At 39.5% G+C, this 16,610-nt stretch overlaps 1 protein-coding gene across 3 annotated transcripts in view; it reads right to left on the bottom strand.

Moving 5' to 3' along the window:
• Nucleotides 1-4,070: 4,070 nt before the first annotated feature.
• Nucleotides 4,071-16,610, bottom strand: part of MAP3K21 (mitogen-activated protein kinase kinase kinase 21) — a 55,472-nt gene continuing 42,932 nt past the window's right edge. Inside the window, exons 7-11 of one of the 3 annotated variants that reach the window (XM_054022733.1) lie at nt 14,522-14,638; nt 13,809-13,959; nt 12,373-12,467; nt 9,073-9,861; nt 4,071-7,746 (exon numbers count right to left, since the gene is read on the bottom strand). In XM_054022733.1, coding sequence (XP_053878708.1) covers nt 7,322-7,746; nt 9,073-9,861; nt 12,373-12,467; nt 13,809-13,959; nt 14,522-14,638 — 1,577 coding nt within the window. In that variant the 3' untranslated portion in view covers nt 4,071-7,321. Of the gene's footprint in view, nt 7,747-9,068; nt 9,862-12,372; nt 12,468-13,808; nt 13,960-14,521; nt 14,639-16,610 lie in introns of all 3 variants that reach the window. The other 2 variants (XM_054022735.1, XM_054022734.1) reach the window with 2 other exon arrangements.

Here is a 16,610-nt window from a genome sequence, read left to right on the forward strand (position 1 = left end):
AGAAACTACAGAACCCAACCACCAAAAAAGAAAATCAACCTTCTGTTTGTGGCATCTGACTCAGTGTAACAGGGTCCCTGCAGGGCCTTCCTAGAGCCCGCCCCCTGGGCTGAGAAAGTCACATAGACCTTTAGGTGCAGTGCCTACCTGGTGCTTTTATTTACAGGCTGTGCTCCCACCACCTTTCCACCATACAAGTAGTCCCCTTCTTGCAGTCCCACAGCAGGAGAGAGGGGGCAAGCTCTCTCTCTCTCTGCTTCCCCTCACTGCCTTTCCTCTACTGCAGCTTTCCTCTTTCCAGCTCCCCCTGGCTTCCTTCCCCTCAGGCTCTTATCCAGCCCCAGCCTGATGAGGCAGCAGCTGTTCAAGCTTCCCCAATCAGGGCCAGGTGGTCTACCCAGCCCCAATTCACCTCCCTTAATTGGAGCTGGAGTGACAGAGGATTTGCTAAGCAGTTTTCTGCTTAGCACACGGTCACATGCCTCCCCCCTTTTTCTGAACCACCCAGTTCACCCATACAGGTCCCCTCCTTCCTCTAACAGGTGGGGTCCTACTGGGGAGTCTTTCCTCTTTTGGGTGACCTACTAGGGCTTCCTTGCAGGCCATCCCACATCCACAGAAACCACATTGTGTGGGGGATGGGCCACCGCATAGCTCTGCCTCTGCCCGAAGGTCATCACACCAGTCACCCCTGAGTGCGCTCTCCTTTCTTTCCCCACTTCACCTCTGACAGGGATTCAGGATTGGCCCTAGCTTCCTCCTGTGCACCCAGGATCTCCAATTCCCCAGAAAACTCAAGCAGGCTTTGGGCCTCATCTTCCAGGGGTCTGCCTACAGAGTTCTGTTGGTCCCACCGGCTCTGCTGAGAGCCCTGGGGCAGATACTCCCTCCTCATCTTCTTTCTCCTTTTCCTTCTCCCATCCTTCCTAACTCAGGCTCTGTTGTCTATGGTTTCCTATCTCCGAGACCTCTTCCCCGTTCCTCAACAGGTCTCTCCCTTCTCTCACCGTGGGCCTCCTCACCCAATCTCCTTTCCCTCTTAGGCAGGGGTCCCAGTCGGTACCCACCACTACTGGGTACAGCAGGCCCTCTACCACCCCAACCCGTTTCCAACAGAACCGGCCTCGAACCTTGAGGTGTACCTGGGCCATTGGGAAGTGCCTCTCATCCCCATGGATGCATTCCCGATTTATTTTGGCCCCAGGGAGTATCCACTGTGGCTTCACCAGACCCCTCCTTACAAGAGAGCAGGCCGAGGCTGAGTCCACCAGACCCCACTAGGGTGGTCTCCTCACCCTCACAGGAATGGTGGACAGTTTCTGCCCCTTCCCCTGCCCTCCAGAATTGGTCCACCCACAAAATTCTGCAAAGCCGCAGTCCATATCCGGGCAGTCCTGCTTTTTATGTCCCACTCACCCGCACTGCCAGCAGATGAGTTGCTTGGTCCCAGTGGGAGCTCCCTGTTTGTCTCCCGCTTTTTCTCTGGACCCTTCCCGGTTGGGGTTTCCCTGGATTTTCTCTCAGGGTCCTTGTCTTTATAGGGGTGCCCCTCCTTCCTGGGGGAGTCTGCCTCCACATACTCCTCTGTCAGCTTTACCGTGGCCTCCACCGTGCCCAGTGGTACTGTCTCACCCATACCAGTGTCCTCTCGGGGAGGCTTTGTAAAAACTGTTCCAGGATGAGCACATCCATGATCTCCTCTACAGTCTGGGCACCAGCTCTCAACCATCAGGTGGCCCAGTCCATTAATTTCTGGACGAAGGCCTGGGGCCTCAAACCCCATCCACTTCACCACTCGGAAGTGCTGGCGATATTTTTCGGCCAACAGCCCTACCTGATCTAGGATGGCCACTTTTACCGTGTCATAGCTCCTGGTCTGTTCCCCACTGAGGGCCATATAGGCCGCTTGGGCTTTGCCAGCCAGGTAGGGAGCTACCCGCAGGGCCCAGGTTGTCCTATCTCATCCTGCCCCCATAGCTACCTGCTCAGAAGTGCCTAGAAAGGCATCAGGGTCATCTGCCGGGCCCATTTTACATAGTACCAAGCCTGGTACCCACATGCCATCCCCCACCGGGGAACTCACCACCTTCTGGAGGAGCTGCTGTTGAACAGTGGTCTGCTCCCAAATAAAATCTTGCAGGCTCCTCTTCTGTTCAGCTTGCCAGCTGAGCTGGGCCTGCTTCTACAGCTGCTGGGATTGCTGAAAGGTTTGCACTGCCTTCTGCAGCTCTGCCTGCTGCTTGATCAGCCACTGCAAGGTCTCTGCCATCTTGGGCTGCCAAACTCTTGCTCTGGCACAACCCTGGACGAGCCCCCTGGTGTAACAGGGTCCCTGCAGGGCCCTCCTAGCTCCTGCCTCTGCTGGGCTGAGAAAGTCACACAGAGACCTTTAGGTGCAGTGCCTACGGGGTGCTTTTATTTACAGGCTGTTCTCCCACCACCTTTCCACCATACAAGTAGTCCCCTTCTTGCAGTCCCCCAGCAGGAGAGAGGGGGGCAAACTATCTCTGTTTCTCCTCACTGCCTTTCCTCTACTGCCGCTTTCCTCTTTCCAGCTCCCCCTGGCTTCCTTCCCCTGGGGCTCCTATCCAGCCCCAGCCTGATGAGGCAGCAGCTGTTAAAGCTTCCCCAATCAGGGTCAGGTGGTCTACTCAGCTCCAATTCACCTCCCTTAATTGGAGCTGGAGTGACAGAGGGTTGGCTAAGCAGTTTTCTGCTTAGCACCCTCTCACACTCAGATAACGAAAATGAAAATGCATCAGTCTGCACTGCTTTGGATTGTTATCGAGCAGAACCAGTCATCAGCATGGACGCATGTCCCCTGGAATGGTGGTTGAAGATGAAGGGACATATGAATATTTAGCGCATCTGGCACGTAAATATCTTGTGATGCCATCTTCAACAGTGCCATGAGAACGCCTGTTCTCACTTTCACGTGACATTGTAAACAAGCAGCAGGCAGCATTATCTCCTGCAAATGTAAACAAACTTGTTTGTCTGAATGATTGGCTGAACAAGAAGTAGAACTGAATGGACTTGCAGGCTTTAAAATTTTATATGGTTTTATTTTTAAATGCAGTTTTTTTTTTAAACCAATTCTACATTTGTAAGTTCAACTTTCGTGATAAAGAGATTATACTGCAGTACTTGTATTAGGTGAATTGAAAAATATTATTTTTTGTTTTTTTACAGTGCAAATACGTGTAAACAAAAATAAATATGAAGTGAGCACTGTAGACTTTGTATTCTGTGTTGTCATTGAAATCAATTTGAAAACGTAGAAAACATCCAAAAATATTTAAATAAATGGTATTCTATTATTGTTCAATTGCACAATTAATTTTTTCAAATCGCTTGAGAGCCCTGCCAGTAATTACAATATGCAAAATGGCTCAGTTACTGTGAGAATCTCAATCTTTTGCAGTTCCTGACACATGCTTAAATACATAATCTTATTATAGTAGTTTTTTAAAATGTATCCTTTTTTAAAGGAAGACAGGAAGGGACTGCCAATGCCTGTTAACATATAAATGATCCCAACTTGGGACTGAATCTTTCCATTCATTACCCACATAAATATATCACTTGAATGGCTTCATTGAATTATTACTCACCTGAGGAAAGATTTTCAGGACTGGGTGCACTGCTTTGAAGTTCACACCATCATCAGAGTTGAATGTGATGGAAGAGGTAATATTACACTTTTCCTGCTACTACTGTGAACATGGAGATACTTTCTTTTGCAAGGATGGGTTAACAAGGCAGAAGCACATCTCAGAAAAATTGAAAGGAACCTACAAAAATGATGAATACAAAAATATAAGGAGCAAAGTCCTGGCCCGTTTGAAGTCACTGAGAATTTTTCTACTGACTTCAATGGGGAGAGGATTTCACCCAAGGCTTATATTCTTGTTCCAAAGAAAGTCAATTCTGCCATTGATTCATTATGTGAATCTTCCAGTGCCCGAACTCTCTTTACAGAAACAAGATACTTATTCATCATTGTAATGCACTGGGTTCTACGGATGAGAAGTGTTATGTTTACATGGATGAAAGAAAGTGTAGGCTGCTACTATTAATATTTTAATCTGCATTTCAAGATTGCAAAAACCTACAGGACTTCTCAGATTAACATTAATCACTTACATTTAGTTCAATGACAATAACTACATGTTTCCCACATTCTGAAGGACTAAGAACAGGCTGTTCATAGTTCCTGGTTACTCCCTGAAATTTGTACAAGGGAGTTTAAGATATAAAAACGCTTTAAAACCTGCCCTAATTTCAAGAAGGCCAAGGCCAATATGCAATACACTAGCTACAAAAGTTTATTTTAAAATAAAAATATTTCAGTCATAAGGCTTTGTAAAACAGCATGTCAAGTAGTTACCTTAATCTCTGCAATGTAAGCACCTTGAAATTGTATGCCAACATGATCAGTATAAATTTATCACTTATATGGTGAGACTATTCACATACATGACAATAAATACATCTTTTACCAGCTATACCCAATACAGAAGTAAAATCATTATAAATATATACCAGATTCCCTTACTTGTACAAAGGTATCTCTGGTAACATGTGAAACAGAAAGTGTGAAACTATGGATTTAATCATCTTTATTTTTAATCTTTGCATTTTAGTGAAAACTGGCCTATAATTTTAAACTACAGAAAAGAAGAAGTGAAAAAATAATTCTAAAGAACATTATATACTATAGCTAAAAGACTGCATCAATAAAACAAGTTTGTTGGAGATGGCTTACATACCTTCTTTTTCTTGGGGTGCAAACTCTGAGTATATAGCTCTTAACATTGTTACCATGCAGTAATTGGGCCATACCATTCATTTTTAAGCTGAATCCCCCATTAAAATCAATGGGGAATTTTGCTTAAAAACAGATCACGATAAGGATGACTGGTAAGAGAAAACAATACAGCCCAGAGTGGGGCATTTTTATGCTGGCTGTTGACTACAAAATCTATGGTGCATAATTCAACATTCATAATGAAGTAAAACCAAGTAGAATGAACAAAAGTTTACAAGACAATATGACTACAGCACCTGAGATTTTCCTTTAGAAAGCCTAGTAGAGGTACTTTCCCCAGGAGGATAGTTGTATAATATAATCAATTAAATGTCTCTCAATATTATAAAGGCATGATCCCTCCTGAAACAGTTTAAGTAGACATGTTTCACAACTGTAACTTTCATCTTCAAAATTAAATACACTACCAAACTATATTTAAGATTTGATCCATGTTTTCCACAGAGCACTACGTGTAATTAATTGTGTACAACATGAGATCCAATCATTACATTTTAAATTAAAAACTAAACTTCATCTACTGAAGTGTACCTGATAAAATTAAGTACAAGTTTAAAGAATACAAGTTAAAGAACATTGTATGGTATTTGAAATTTGTGGTACCTAAGTTTTGAAGTATGCAGTACTTACAACAAACTTAATAGCAATTATACAGGTTACTGAAAATAAACAGGATAGAACAAAAATGCAATAATTTAATAATAACCTGTTATACAGTCACTCAGTTTACAGCCAACCATTGGTTAGTGTGTCAACATTTTTTGTAGAAATAATACTTTAAGAAAATGTTCTTTCATTTCCACTCTTAATATTGTGAGCTTGTTCTCAGGGAAGTTCTGTCCATCTATCCACTTCTCTGCAAGGTTAAAACTGCAGGATTGACATTCTCCAATTCTTCTCTCCCACTTGCAATATAACCAATGTAGTGCACTATAGAATAAAAAACGGCTTTTTAATTCCTTTGCTTTGATGCTAGGTGCTCATGAATTCTGCTCAACAATGGACAATCTGAGCTCCCAGACTTACGGGTAAAGGAGACAAAGCATTTAAACAAAGGCCTTAAAACAAGAAAATGTCCTGATGGGAAATGAAATTTTTTTTTTACTTAAGTATGTAATTTTATTTCTGCAGCATATCTAAATCTAAAAAGGATACAGAGAATTTCTAGTTGTCAAAATTCAAGAAATACTCCTTAATTCTAATGCTGCTCCTCCTTCAGCACTTCCAACAATTATTGGTAAAACAGTGTTTAAATTAGTCACCACTAATTTAGTGATTTGGGAAAACGAAGTTGCTACATGGTCAAGTTTAAGTACACTTCCCCCCAAAACTCTATAGTTATGAATTTGTTGGACATTTACTGACTAAGTAAGAAATCAAGTGTATCAAATTTTTGCCGTTTCATACCACACCGTGGCACGAAAAGCAGGGCTCCCATTGACAATATAAGGAAGAAAAGGCAGGGTTTACTTTGAAATAGACTCTGTAACAGTTTGCAGTTGTGCTAGAAACAAACTTGGTTAACTGCACTGTTCTCATTTTAAGAAAATCCTCTTTCCCAAACAGAAGGTACAGTAACCCAGAGAACTCCGTTTTAATTAAAAATCATCAAGAAGAATACTCTTCTCAGTGCAAATATACTGATGTGTTCAAAAAAAGTCAGAGCACGACTATAAAAGTTCCAGTTTATCTTTACCTAATGGAATGTTGCTTCACACACACACAAAAAAACAAAGAACATTAAATACCTTGAACCAAATTCCAGTCACTCAAATTTAAATTTAGTTTTAATTTAAATTACAACTTTTTAGGTAAGTTAATTCTACGATTGACAATCTACTGTATTTCAAAATAGTCAGGGGCAAAACTATGCAAATTCATTTGGTGGTGGTAAGTTACTCACATAATGTAGTCAATGCCAAAGGAAAACCAACTATTTGGGGCAGAGTGGGTAGAGCACTTCTATTCAGGCATCTTAACAAAAACAAACAAACAAAAAAACCAACCAACCAAAAAAAAATATCCTTAACTCCACCGTTCAAAAGGGGCTGTTCCAGAAAAATGTATGTGCACAGAACTCCCCATGACTTGAATGCAAATCCTCTGCATGCCAATTAGTCCTTCAATGTGTGAGAGAAAACAAACAAAAAAAAACACACCAAAAAGCAAGAGCTCTAGCAGAGAAAAGGTGAGATTTTGTGGGAGGTAATTGGACAAGTTAATTTAGCAATTCAAACTGTGCTTAGAGATGTATGTCCAGAATACTGTTGTCCAGCATTGTGCTTTTAAGGTTACTAGATGGGATTCCAGTAAAAATTCAAGATAGGCCCCTTGTTATACATTGTACAAAATTAGCTGCCCATTACAAAAATTTTGGTAGTATTGGCCACAGTATTTTAGAAAACAGTAGCATGAAATATTAGATGTTCAAAAGAATTTAAATTTTTTTCTTCTCCTTAAAAAAGGAAATACTTTAAAAATGCTAGGCACTTAAGACAAAAATTCTCTCTCCAGTTCATATATTGATGGCCGACAAGTTTTGTTCTTCATCCTACACAAAGGCACTGTACAGTCTCTGTTTTGACCTTCCACATCAATATCAAGTAATGAAGGAATGTGGGATTTAGTTCTCTCCTCAGAATCTGGTACAAAGTTAACATTGGGACCTACATAACTTTCTAAATAGTCCACTTCTGTAGAGTCTGGCTTTATACTTTGTGGAAGAACCTGCCATGGATCTATTCTGCTTCTTAGAGAAGAAGGTCGAGGCCTTGATATAATATTGACAGCTCTTTGCTTTTCAGGTGATGGGTCATGGTGGATGCTTCTTTGCTGAACAGATGTAGACTGCAGAATCGCAGAAACTGGAAGAACTGGCAACATAGAGACTCCATTCGGTGAAGTGATTCCATTAGCTAGATGGAGGAGAAGACAAGACAATATTAGATGATCATTTCTACTTTTGACATTTGGAAAAGCACATACACCTCTACCCCGATATAACACGAATTCGGATATAATGCAGTAAAGCAGCGCTCGGGGGGTGGGGAGGAGAGGCTCCACAGTCCGGCGGATCAAAGCAAGTTCGATATAACGCGGTTTCACCTATAACGCGGTAAGATTTTTTGGCTCCCGAGGACAGCATTATATCGGGGTAGAGGTGTATCACTGACAGCAACTTTAGTGGTACTACCTGAACTACTACTACTACTACAAAAAAGTTACACAGGCTGGTGGGAATTAGTGATGCCCCATAAATGAATGGCAGCATCAGATAATGGTCTGACACAGTCACTCAACACACACAGAATTTCTCTGAACCGTATTGTTCCTGTGTTGGAGGCTAAGAGAGCCTATTTCTCATCAGTCAGCAGAATTCAATCAGCTCAATAGAAGGATGACATAAAACTGAGAAGTTTGTCAAGTTTTGCCAAATCATTTAAAGACACACTCAAATTGGAAACCCTCAATTATTAAGGGGAAAAACAAATTAATTTAAGGAATTTAAACTCAAAATCATATTGAAGAGCAATATTGTGTTGCAAAAGATGCTCTTCAAATTACATAGGACAATGCTAGTATTAATAGTGAAAAACTCAACATTTCTACTGGATCCCAGCAGATTAGAGGACAAGTGTTTTCAGTCTGGATGTGTCTTAACAATAGCTCACTAAATGTTCATTGTGTGGTAGGACTCCTGTGCCAGTCAGGGAAGTAAAACTTATTAAACCAGTTTTGCTATGAGTTAATAAATGGACATCACTAAATGACACTAATGAATTAGTCTCAGTTGAACAATTGCCAAGCTACAATTTCAGCATTTCTTTCAGCCTCTTGAAGCTCTGATGCTACAACCTTTATAGAAATACCAACATTTCCCATTATACTTGGCAATGCAGTTTTGCTTTAAGAACTACAATATGGTAAAACCACCTGAATGGAATCCTCAGCACCAATTTTGGTAATTCCACTGGCAACACTGATTTTGGTGCATCCTACCAGGCAGCAGGTCCCCACAGACTTCCACTAAATCCTTAGGTGAAGCTATTTTGCTGTCATTAGTGGAATTTATATTGTACTTCAAATGAAACACCTGTCCTTCCCATACACTGTAGTATGATACTATTCTTGATAATTACTTATTGAAAATATATTCAGTAAGTTATAATTCCATGAGATTTTTCAATTTTGTTTATGCACTATAGACCCGCTATATCTCTCTGATATTCTATGTTACCCACACGTAGTCTGGAAAGTATTTCCATCTGACATGGTTCGTCTGTGACCCAATTGTCTCAATTTTGATGAAGAGTCATTTGGCACTTTTTCAGATTCTTGTTTCAGAGGAAGAATAGGAGACTGATTCTTTAACATCGCAGGATCAGTGTCAAGCACCGGCTTTACCCTTTGTTCCCCCGTCTTAGTTGCCGAAGTTTCAGATGAAAAGGCCTCAATGGGAATGCCTGTGTCACAATCGCTGGGAGTGATGCTTACAAACGCATCTTCACTGTCAGACTGAAGCAAGCATTTGGTGGAAAGAGAAGGCATAGAGAGAAGATTCACGGTATTTGCAGATGGACTTAGAGATGGAATATGGGTTTCCTCTTTTTTGGACTGCAATCTTGTAGGACTTGCACTCCTGCGAAACTTTGAAGCACGCTGAAATATTCCCTCTCGCTTCTTCTTCTCCTCCTTTGGCAACAGTTCGTCTGGAACCTGTGATTTGTTTAACTCTCTAATATCCAAGCCCAAAGCTACAGATGCAAGGAGAACAGCACATCCATACAATATAGAGTCAGTTTTCTTTTTCTGCAGTGTTCTATTGAGACTGTTTGTAGGAGTCATTTGTGGAGTACTATTTGCAGAACTAGCAGAGGTTCCTTCTTCAAAGCTTTCATGTTCTATAGTGTTTTCTCCCTGATCATCCTTCCAAAGAGGTAGATCAATATAAGCCTGATTTGGCAACTTCATTTGCTTTGGTCTTTTTGCATCCAAGCTTTCAGGGAAAAGTCTCTGCTCTGTACAAACATCTATAATGTAAAAATATTGGAAGGTACTTAAATACTGCAAAATAAGACACTTTTTTCTGGCAAACTGGTACATGTACCTTAGGATTCCTCATTATTAAATATATACATACACTGAGATGTTCTGTGTCCCCCATATACACCCTTTTTGGAGACTCAGAGGAACACACAGGGATAACCGTTAAGTCAGATTCAAAATTTCCTCAAATCAAAATCTTTCCATATTCTTTGTGATAAATATCAAAGAAATCTCTAGTAGTCAAAACAATAAAAGCAATTTTCCAACAAATATACTATTTTCAAAATGTAAATTCAAATAGCAGCATTTTCCCATGATAATTCTAAAACTAGCTACATATTGTTAGTTAAATTTGAAAAAAAAATCTAAAAAACTGACCCTTACTTGTGAAAGTCTAAACACCAAACTGCCTCTGTATCTCTACTCATCACACAGCTAATACTGGGTGGACTATAAATACTTTTTCCCAAGACTATAAATACATATATTTTGCTACTTCCATTTTCCTTTTATGCTGAAGAACTTAAATTGCAGCATATTTCTGTGAATAGATTATTGTGAGTAGTATACATGATTTTTACACACAATCTGTGTGCAGTGTCTGAAGGCTGTGGTGTATGACCTGTTCAGTTGGCTCTGAATCAAAACTTGTATGAAGTCAATGGGATTATTTCCATTGAATTCAATGGGCTATTAGGTCCACTATGAATAAGTTTGATATTTCCAGTCTGTATGATGAAAATGAACATGGAAGTTTTAGTTCTTTGGCTCACAGTGGAATAACAAATGAAGGCAAGTGATGGCTGCAGAACGTGTACTGGACTCTTTAGAAGGCAAGTGTATAAAATAAGAGACTGGGTCTTTTCTCTATGTGGTGGTAACTGTATGGGAGGAGTCACAATTCAAGTACATGAACTGTTATTCTGTACAGTAGGGTAGAATGAGAGACAGTCGACAGTAAACACTGACCGTTCAAATTACTATTTCAGTCTCAACTACTGAATGTCCTGTCTTAGATAGTCAAGCTTAATTATAATGTTTTGCAGCTGGGTTCCATCCCCTCCCTTCCCTACTCTGCTCCCAACAACTTTGATGTTTTGCCCGAATGGCCTACATTTTTCTAAAAATTTCAAAATAAATTAAAAGAAAGGGATTTTTTGTTTGTTTTTAAGGGGAGCCTTGGAAGTATCCCAGTCCTCAATTTTATCTTATTTAAAAAAAATCTGAAAAGATGATAATAATAAATATGGTTATTGGGCTTTTTAAAATTCCAAGAAAATTGTTTTGTTTGATATAAATATTTCTTTGCAAAGTTAACTAACTACATTCCAACATTATGCCAGTGCATGAGAAACAGAAAATGAAGCTGTTTTCATTGTTCAAATGGAGTGCAAATTCTAAAAATAGAAACAAGCCACATAAATCTAACTTCCCTTTTATTAAATGATCAAATTTACTAGATTTCATAAAATATTTTCAAGCTTCCTTCTGTGTTGCAGATATTTTTAACCTGAGGTATCTTAGTTAGTAAAAACAAAAACCTTCAAATTAAAACTGGAAGTTGGCCAAAAAGTCTAGATGCTCATGGCCATAATAGATCATGAACTGTGCGTGTGGAACAGATACAGATCAGGCTGTGCCGGCAAAACTTGGGCATTCTCTATGCAGCGCCTGTAGACAATGCAAGCTTCTAATCAATAAATCAGGAAACATAAGGATTGTAGCACCTAAAGTTTTCTGTGTTTTTATGCACTTGAGAGATCTGTAGCTGAAGCATACTTCAAAGCTCTGCAAAATATTGAACAGAGATATTATTATTGTGGAGAAATCTGAGTAGCAAGAGGTACTCACGAAAGAAATCTAGGCTTATACAATAGTTTTATTAAGGATCAGTGAGTAAAATATGTCTTTTCAATAAATTTTTTGAGATGTGAGTGAAGAATGGCCAGAGATTTCTCCAAAAAAGTAGAAAAAAATTGTATATTTGTAACCTGGCCTAATTACAAGCTTTCTAAAAATACATTTCTTCTGGTCTAAGACTAGGCATACAAATTTCAAAATGAAAGGGAGATTTATTGCTGATATTGGATGGAAGATTTTCAAAACAGGTCCAAGGATGGAATTGGTGTTACAACCTTAACTAAGGAGCTTTTACTAAAACTCAATTCTATAGCTCTATGCAACTAAAACAACAGGACTGGTAAATGAAAAACAATTGGTGGTTCTAGAAATGGTGATACTATGGAACTTTATGGATTTCTCAACACAAACCAAGAACTACACTTCCAGGGCAAGTGGTCAAGACAGACAATGATTACTGATAAAAAAAAAATAAGATTTTGCAGAATTGGCATCTAAATATGTGCCTTACATTTATATACAGGAATAGTTCAATGGACTATTTATGTGCTTAAAGTATAGCATGTGCATAGGAAGTGGTGCCTTAATTCATATAATTTTATGGCAATTTCCATAAATTGATAAACAACTCTTACCTTGGTCCACAAACAGGGAGGCTAATGGAACACCTTTCTGACTTTTCATTAAAATAGTTGACCAAGGATTGTTGCCATCCGAGAGAGGTCTTATTCTGAAATCAGAATGATTCTTCAGACACTGTACAGAACAGCATGTTTCTATGACTTTTTTAATGAGAACTAATATAGGTTTAAAAAGAGAAAGAATGAATAACTAGAAGCTATCTATTCTACAGAATTTCTTTTCTTGTGCTTGTTTAAACATGTAACATACAAAGTGCTACAACAATAAAAGCGACAGTGGCTAGGAAGTTTGCGTATAGTACAAGGTCTAAAACTTGTTTGATGGGGGTTTATAAAATTCTTTAAAACACAAACTTTTACAAAAGAGAACTGGGCAAGATCAAAGAGCAAGCACAAAAGAGGAAGCTGCATTCAGAGCTGAAAGTAAGCCGGTACGGTACGGTGTACCGGCAAGAACTGGTACACAGCCGACCGTACTGGCAGGGGGCAGCTTCTCTAGGCCGACAATTTAAAAGGGCCCTTGGCTCCAGGCAGCAGCCAGAGTCCCAGGCCTTTTAAATTGCCGCCAGAGCCCTGGAGTCCCAGCCTCAGCTACCGCTAACATGGGGTGATTTAAAGGGCCTGTGGCTCCCAGCTGCTGCTACCGCAGCTAGAGCCCTGGGCCCTTTAAATCGAGATTTAAAGGGCCCGGGGGATTTAATGGCCCAGCCCTGCATACTGGTAAGCCCTTTAAGTTACTTTCACCCCTGGCTGCATTTAACATAGACATATTATTTTATATTGATATTGTATGTTTAACAATCATGGAAGTGCCCATTCCAGTTGATGGACACTTAATAGACAAAGAAATATACCCTGGAAAGGCAGTAAGAAGAAGGATCTTGAGTGATTTATAAAAAAATAATGAAGAGTACTAGTGAAAATTCAGACAGCTGATTTCAACACTTTACAACAAAAGGACACAAAATTCTAAAAATGTATTGCCTTTCAAAGTAGTAAAAAGGAAATACTTCCTTTACCCAGCATCTAGACAGCCTGGAATTCACTGCTGCAACAGGTACAGGCATAGTGCCCTTGACTGCCTCTTCGTTTCCTCACTATTTCAGAATCCCAGTAGAGCCTGACTCCGAAGGTGTGGGGTTGGAGGGTGGGTCATTGAAGCCACATCAAAGAATCAACAAAACATCTCAAAGAATCAGAGACTGTAAGGTAAGTAACTGTTCTAGCATCTTTGAGTCTTTGTCTGCATGAATCCCATTTATGACCACCAGAAAATTCCCAGATTAATAAAATGAGGGTCTGAGGAATTCTAGCTAAAAACTACCTAGCTAAATAAGGGTTGCAGAACTGTGCTCCCAAATTTGGCTTCCAATCTAGTCATCAAAATATCTGTCCTCATGTTAAGTGAATATAAAATACAGCTGTCATACCTCTCCTTACAATCTGCACGTTCCTTTGTTTGAACTGAGCTTGGTCCCCATGTGCAACCTTTCTTTTTAAAGCTTTTCTTCACGTCTTCAAATTCTTCTTGGTGACAAGCTGTGCTTCTTCCCCAGGTTCTGTTGCTTTCATCTGAGGTTACTAGAGACAGGTACAGTAGTTTACTGTTCATTAGAAGGACTATTACAGCCACTGAAAGAATTTGGATTTTAGCAAAGCAGCCTTCTCCACTAAAACTGCATCACAATAGCAAAATCAAAAAGGTGCAACTTAAAAATTGAGAAGATTTTTTCCCCCCACTGATGGCAAAATACAAACTGCATTGATCAAAACGATAAGCAAGCAAGGAACAATTTGCAAACTGACAAGAAAGGTGAAAATTAAAGATAAAGCAGCAAGAAAGATCTTATTTTTCATGCTTCTTAAAACTCAGTACCTTACATTTAGGTAATTCATGTACGTGAGGCAAACTGAGCATTTACCAGTTAATATTTTGTTCAGTAGAACTTTTTTTGATGCAATGATATCAAATTAATTAGAATATCTCAGTTATGACCAATTACTGTGATTTTGTTTTTCATTAACCCAAAACAAATATTTTATAATAGATATTTTCTGTTTAAGTGCTCAGTCTGTCACTTAATACAAGTTCATCTACAGAGTTAATACAACCAACACCCTTTACAATTTATTTGGATCTTGCCTTTTTTCATAACCCCACTGGAAAGTTCATATTCACTTGTGATATCTACATCTTGCTGGTACACATATACACTGTTTCTTCGGCCATTGGCTGTATTTGTGTCTGCTTTGGAAATCACTGAGGAAAAATTAAGAGAATGCAGTAGAGATCTTAGTAATTTTACTTTATTTGCAAAAGAGGGACCGATTCTTCCTTATACTTTTAGCTCTAGAACCAGAAACCCAGATCCAAAAGGTGTAAAATGCCTCCTGGGAAGCACTAAGCAGTCACAGGAGGAGTAGACAGTAATTGGCCCCAAAGTCTGTGAATATGAATCAGTTAAATAAATTCTTGTGTCAGATCAGCCTCAGGTTGACAACTAGAAAAGTAATTTGTCAACATGCTCACAACCAAGATGATAGTATTGACATAGCACAACAACTTTTGCCATGACAGACTGTCTTTAACAAGGTAAAAGTTTAGAAGGTTTATAATTCACCTATTTCTCACTCCTCCCCCATCTCTTAAATTAATTTAACTTGCTCTGCAGCACAGATGCTTGTCTTTGCTAAGATATTACAACTGAGTTTTCAGGGTTCTCTGGAGACTACTTACAACCTACTGTTTTTTTTAAAATTAGTGTTCAGAAATAGCTGAATTCAAATGTATGACTAAATTTTCTTTACAATTAGCTAGGATTTCTTTTTCATTTTTAAGAAATTTAGATTTGGAAGCTTGAAATATTTATGAATAAAAGAGGTGTGATCAAATAAGCAATTGTTAGATACTCTTGCTCAAAGCACACACACTTGAATAAATCTTCTCTAAACAAGGGATCTCTGAAGTTTAATCAAGATTAAATAGCACTGGAGGAAGGTATTTTACATAGTTAGAAAGGGAATTACACAGAAATGCGGAAATTAAGTTGCTTCAGCCAGATATATTCAAAAGATCTGAGAGCTTTGGCTAGAAGCTTGGGAATCCAAACTCAAAATTAGAAAGTATTCCATTTGAGGGAGACTCTTTGTTTAATACAGTAATTTTTATGGTCCTACAACGGGAAACATTTGCTCAGTTAGACCCACCAATTGAACTCCACACAGGCATATGGGTCTGCACTGGTGGATCTCCTTGAAGGACAGGGGCCTATGACTGTGGGAGTTAGAATGGGTACAAATGCAAATTATTTTCTGCCTTTTAAAAAAAAAATCCTCAAGATTCTAGAGCTGGGCTCATACCTGAAATTTTTATTTCATTTCTATGTTGAGTGCCATAGACATCAAAAATTAAACAGCAATCTTATTTCAAGATTTTGGTTTTATGAGACATACCATTAGAAAAAAAATGTTTTGCCCTACTAAAAATATTAAAAAGATTAGCAGAATATATAAAAGATGGTATGCAATAAGTGTGATTGGGACAGGTAATTGTGATTTCACCCACAATTACACGGAGTATGAATTCCAAAAACATCTTATGGAATCTGTTTTGTTTCATTTTAGCTGTCAAGTGATAGAAGTCCTTTATAACTTGGGAAGGTCAACTTAAATTCATGAAACAGTTTGCCAGAGTGGGTATTAAGCTGAAAGTGTTGTTGTGAAGTTGAGAATAGATTAAACCTAAACAGACATGGCAGCACTTCAAATTTCACATGCAAACAAGGTAGATTTAATAAAAACTAATTTCTCTTCAGGCTGTAGTAAAAAAGGGATCAACCACCACACTTTTTATACCAATTTTGAGAAGACAAACCCCACAATTTTCTCTTGCTGCTTTTTTCAAGCAATCTTGAGACTAAGATAAAGAGACAGATTATACCTAACCCCTTCCTGTCCCAACCAGGTATGAGGTAACAGAGTGCTCCAAGTCTATGGAAGTAGATCAGCTACACCCAAAAAATGCTTAGCTGGTCATTCTAGTAAAGACAGCCCTCCAGCTATAACTAGTGACTATGATGAAGCAGGGGTGGCTCTAGCTTTTTTGTCGCCTCAAGCACGGCAGTCAGGCTGCCTTCGGCGGCACACCTGCTTAGGTCCGCCGGTCCTGCGGATTCGGCGTACCCGCCGCCAAATTGCCGCCAAATCCGTGGGACCGGAGGACCTCCCGCAGG

The sequence above is a fragment of the Malaclemys terrapin genome, chromosome 3 (genome assembly GCF_027887155.1).
Source record: "Malaclemys terrapin pileata isolate rMalTer1 chromosome 3, rMalTer1.hap1, whole genome shotgun sequence".
Classification (NCBI taxonomy): domain Eukaryota; kingdom Metazoa; phylum Chordata; order Testudines; family Emydidae; genus Malaclemys; species Malaclemys terrapin.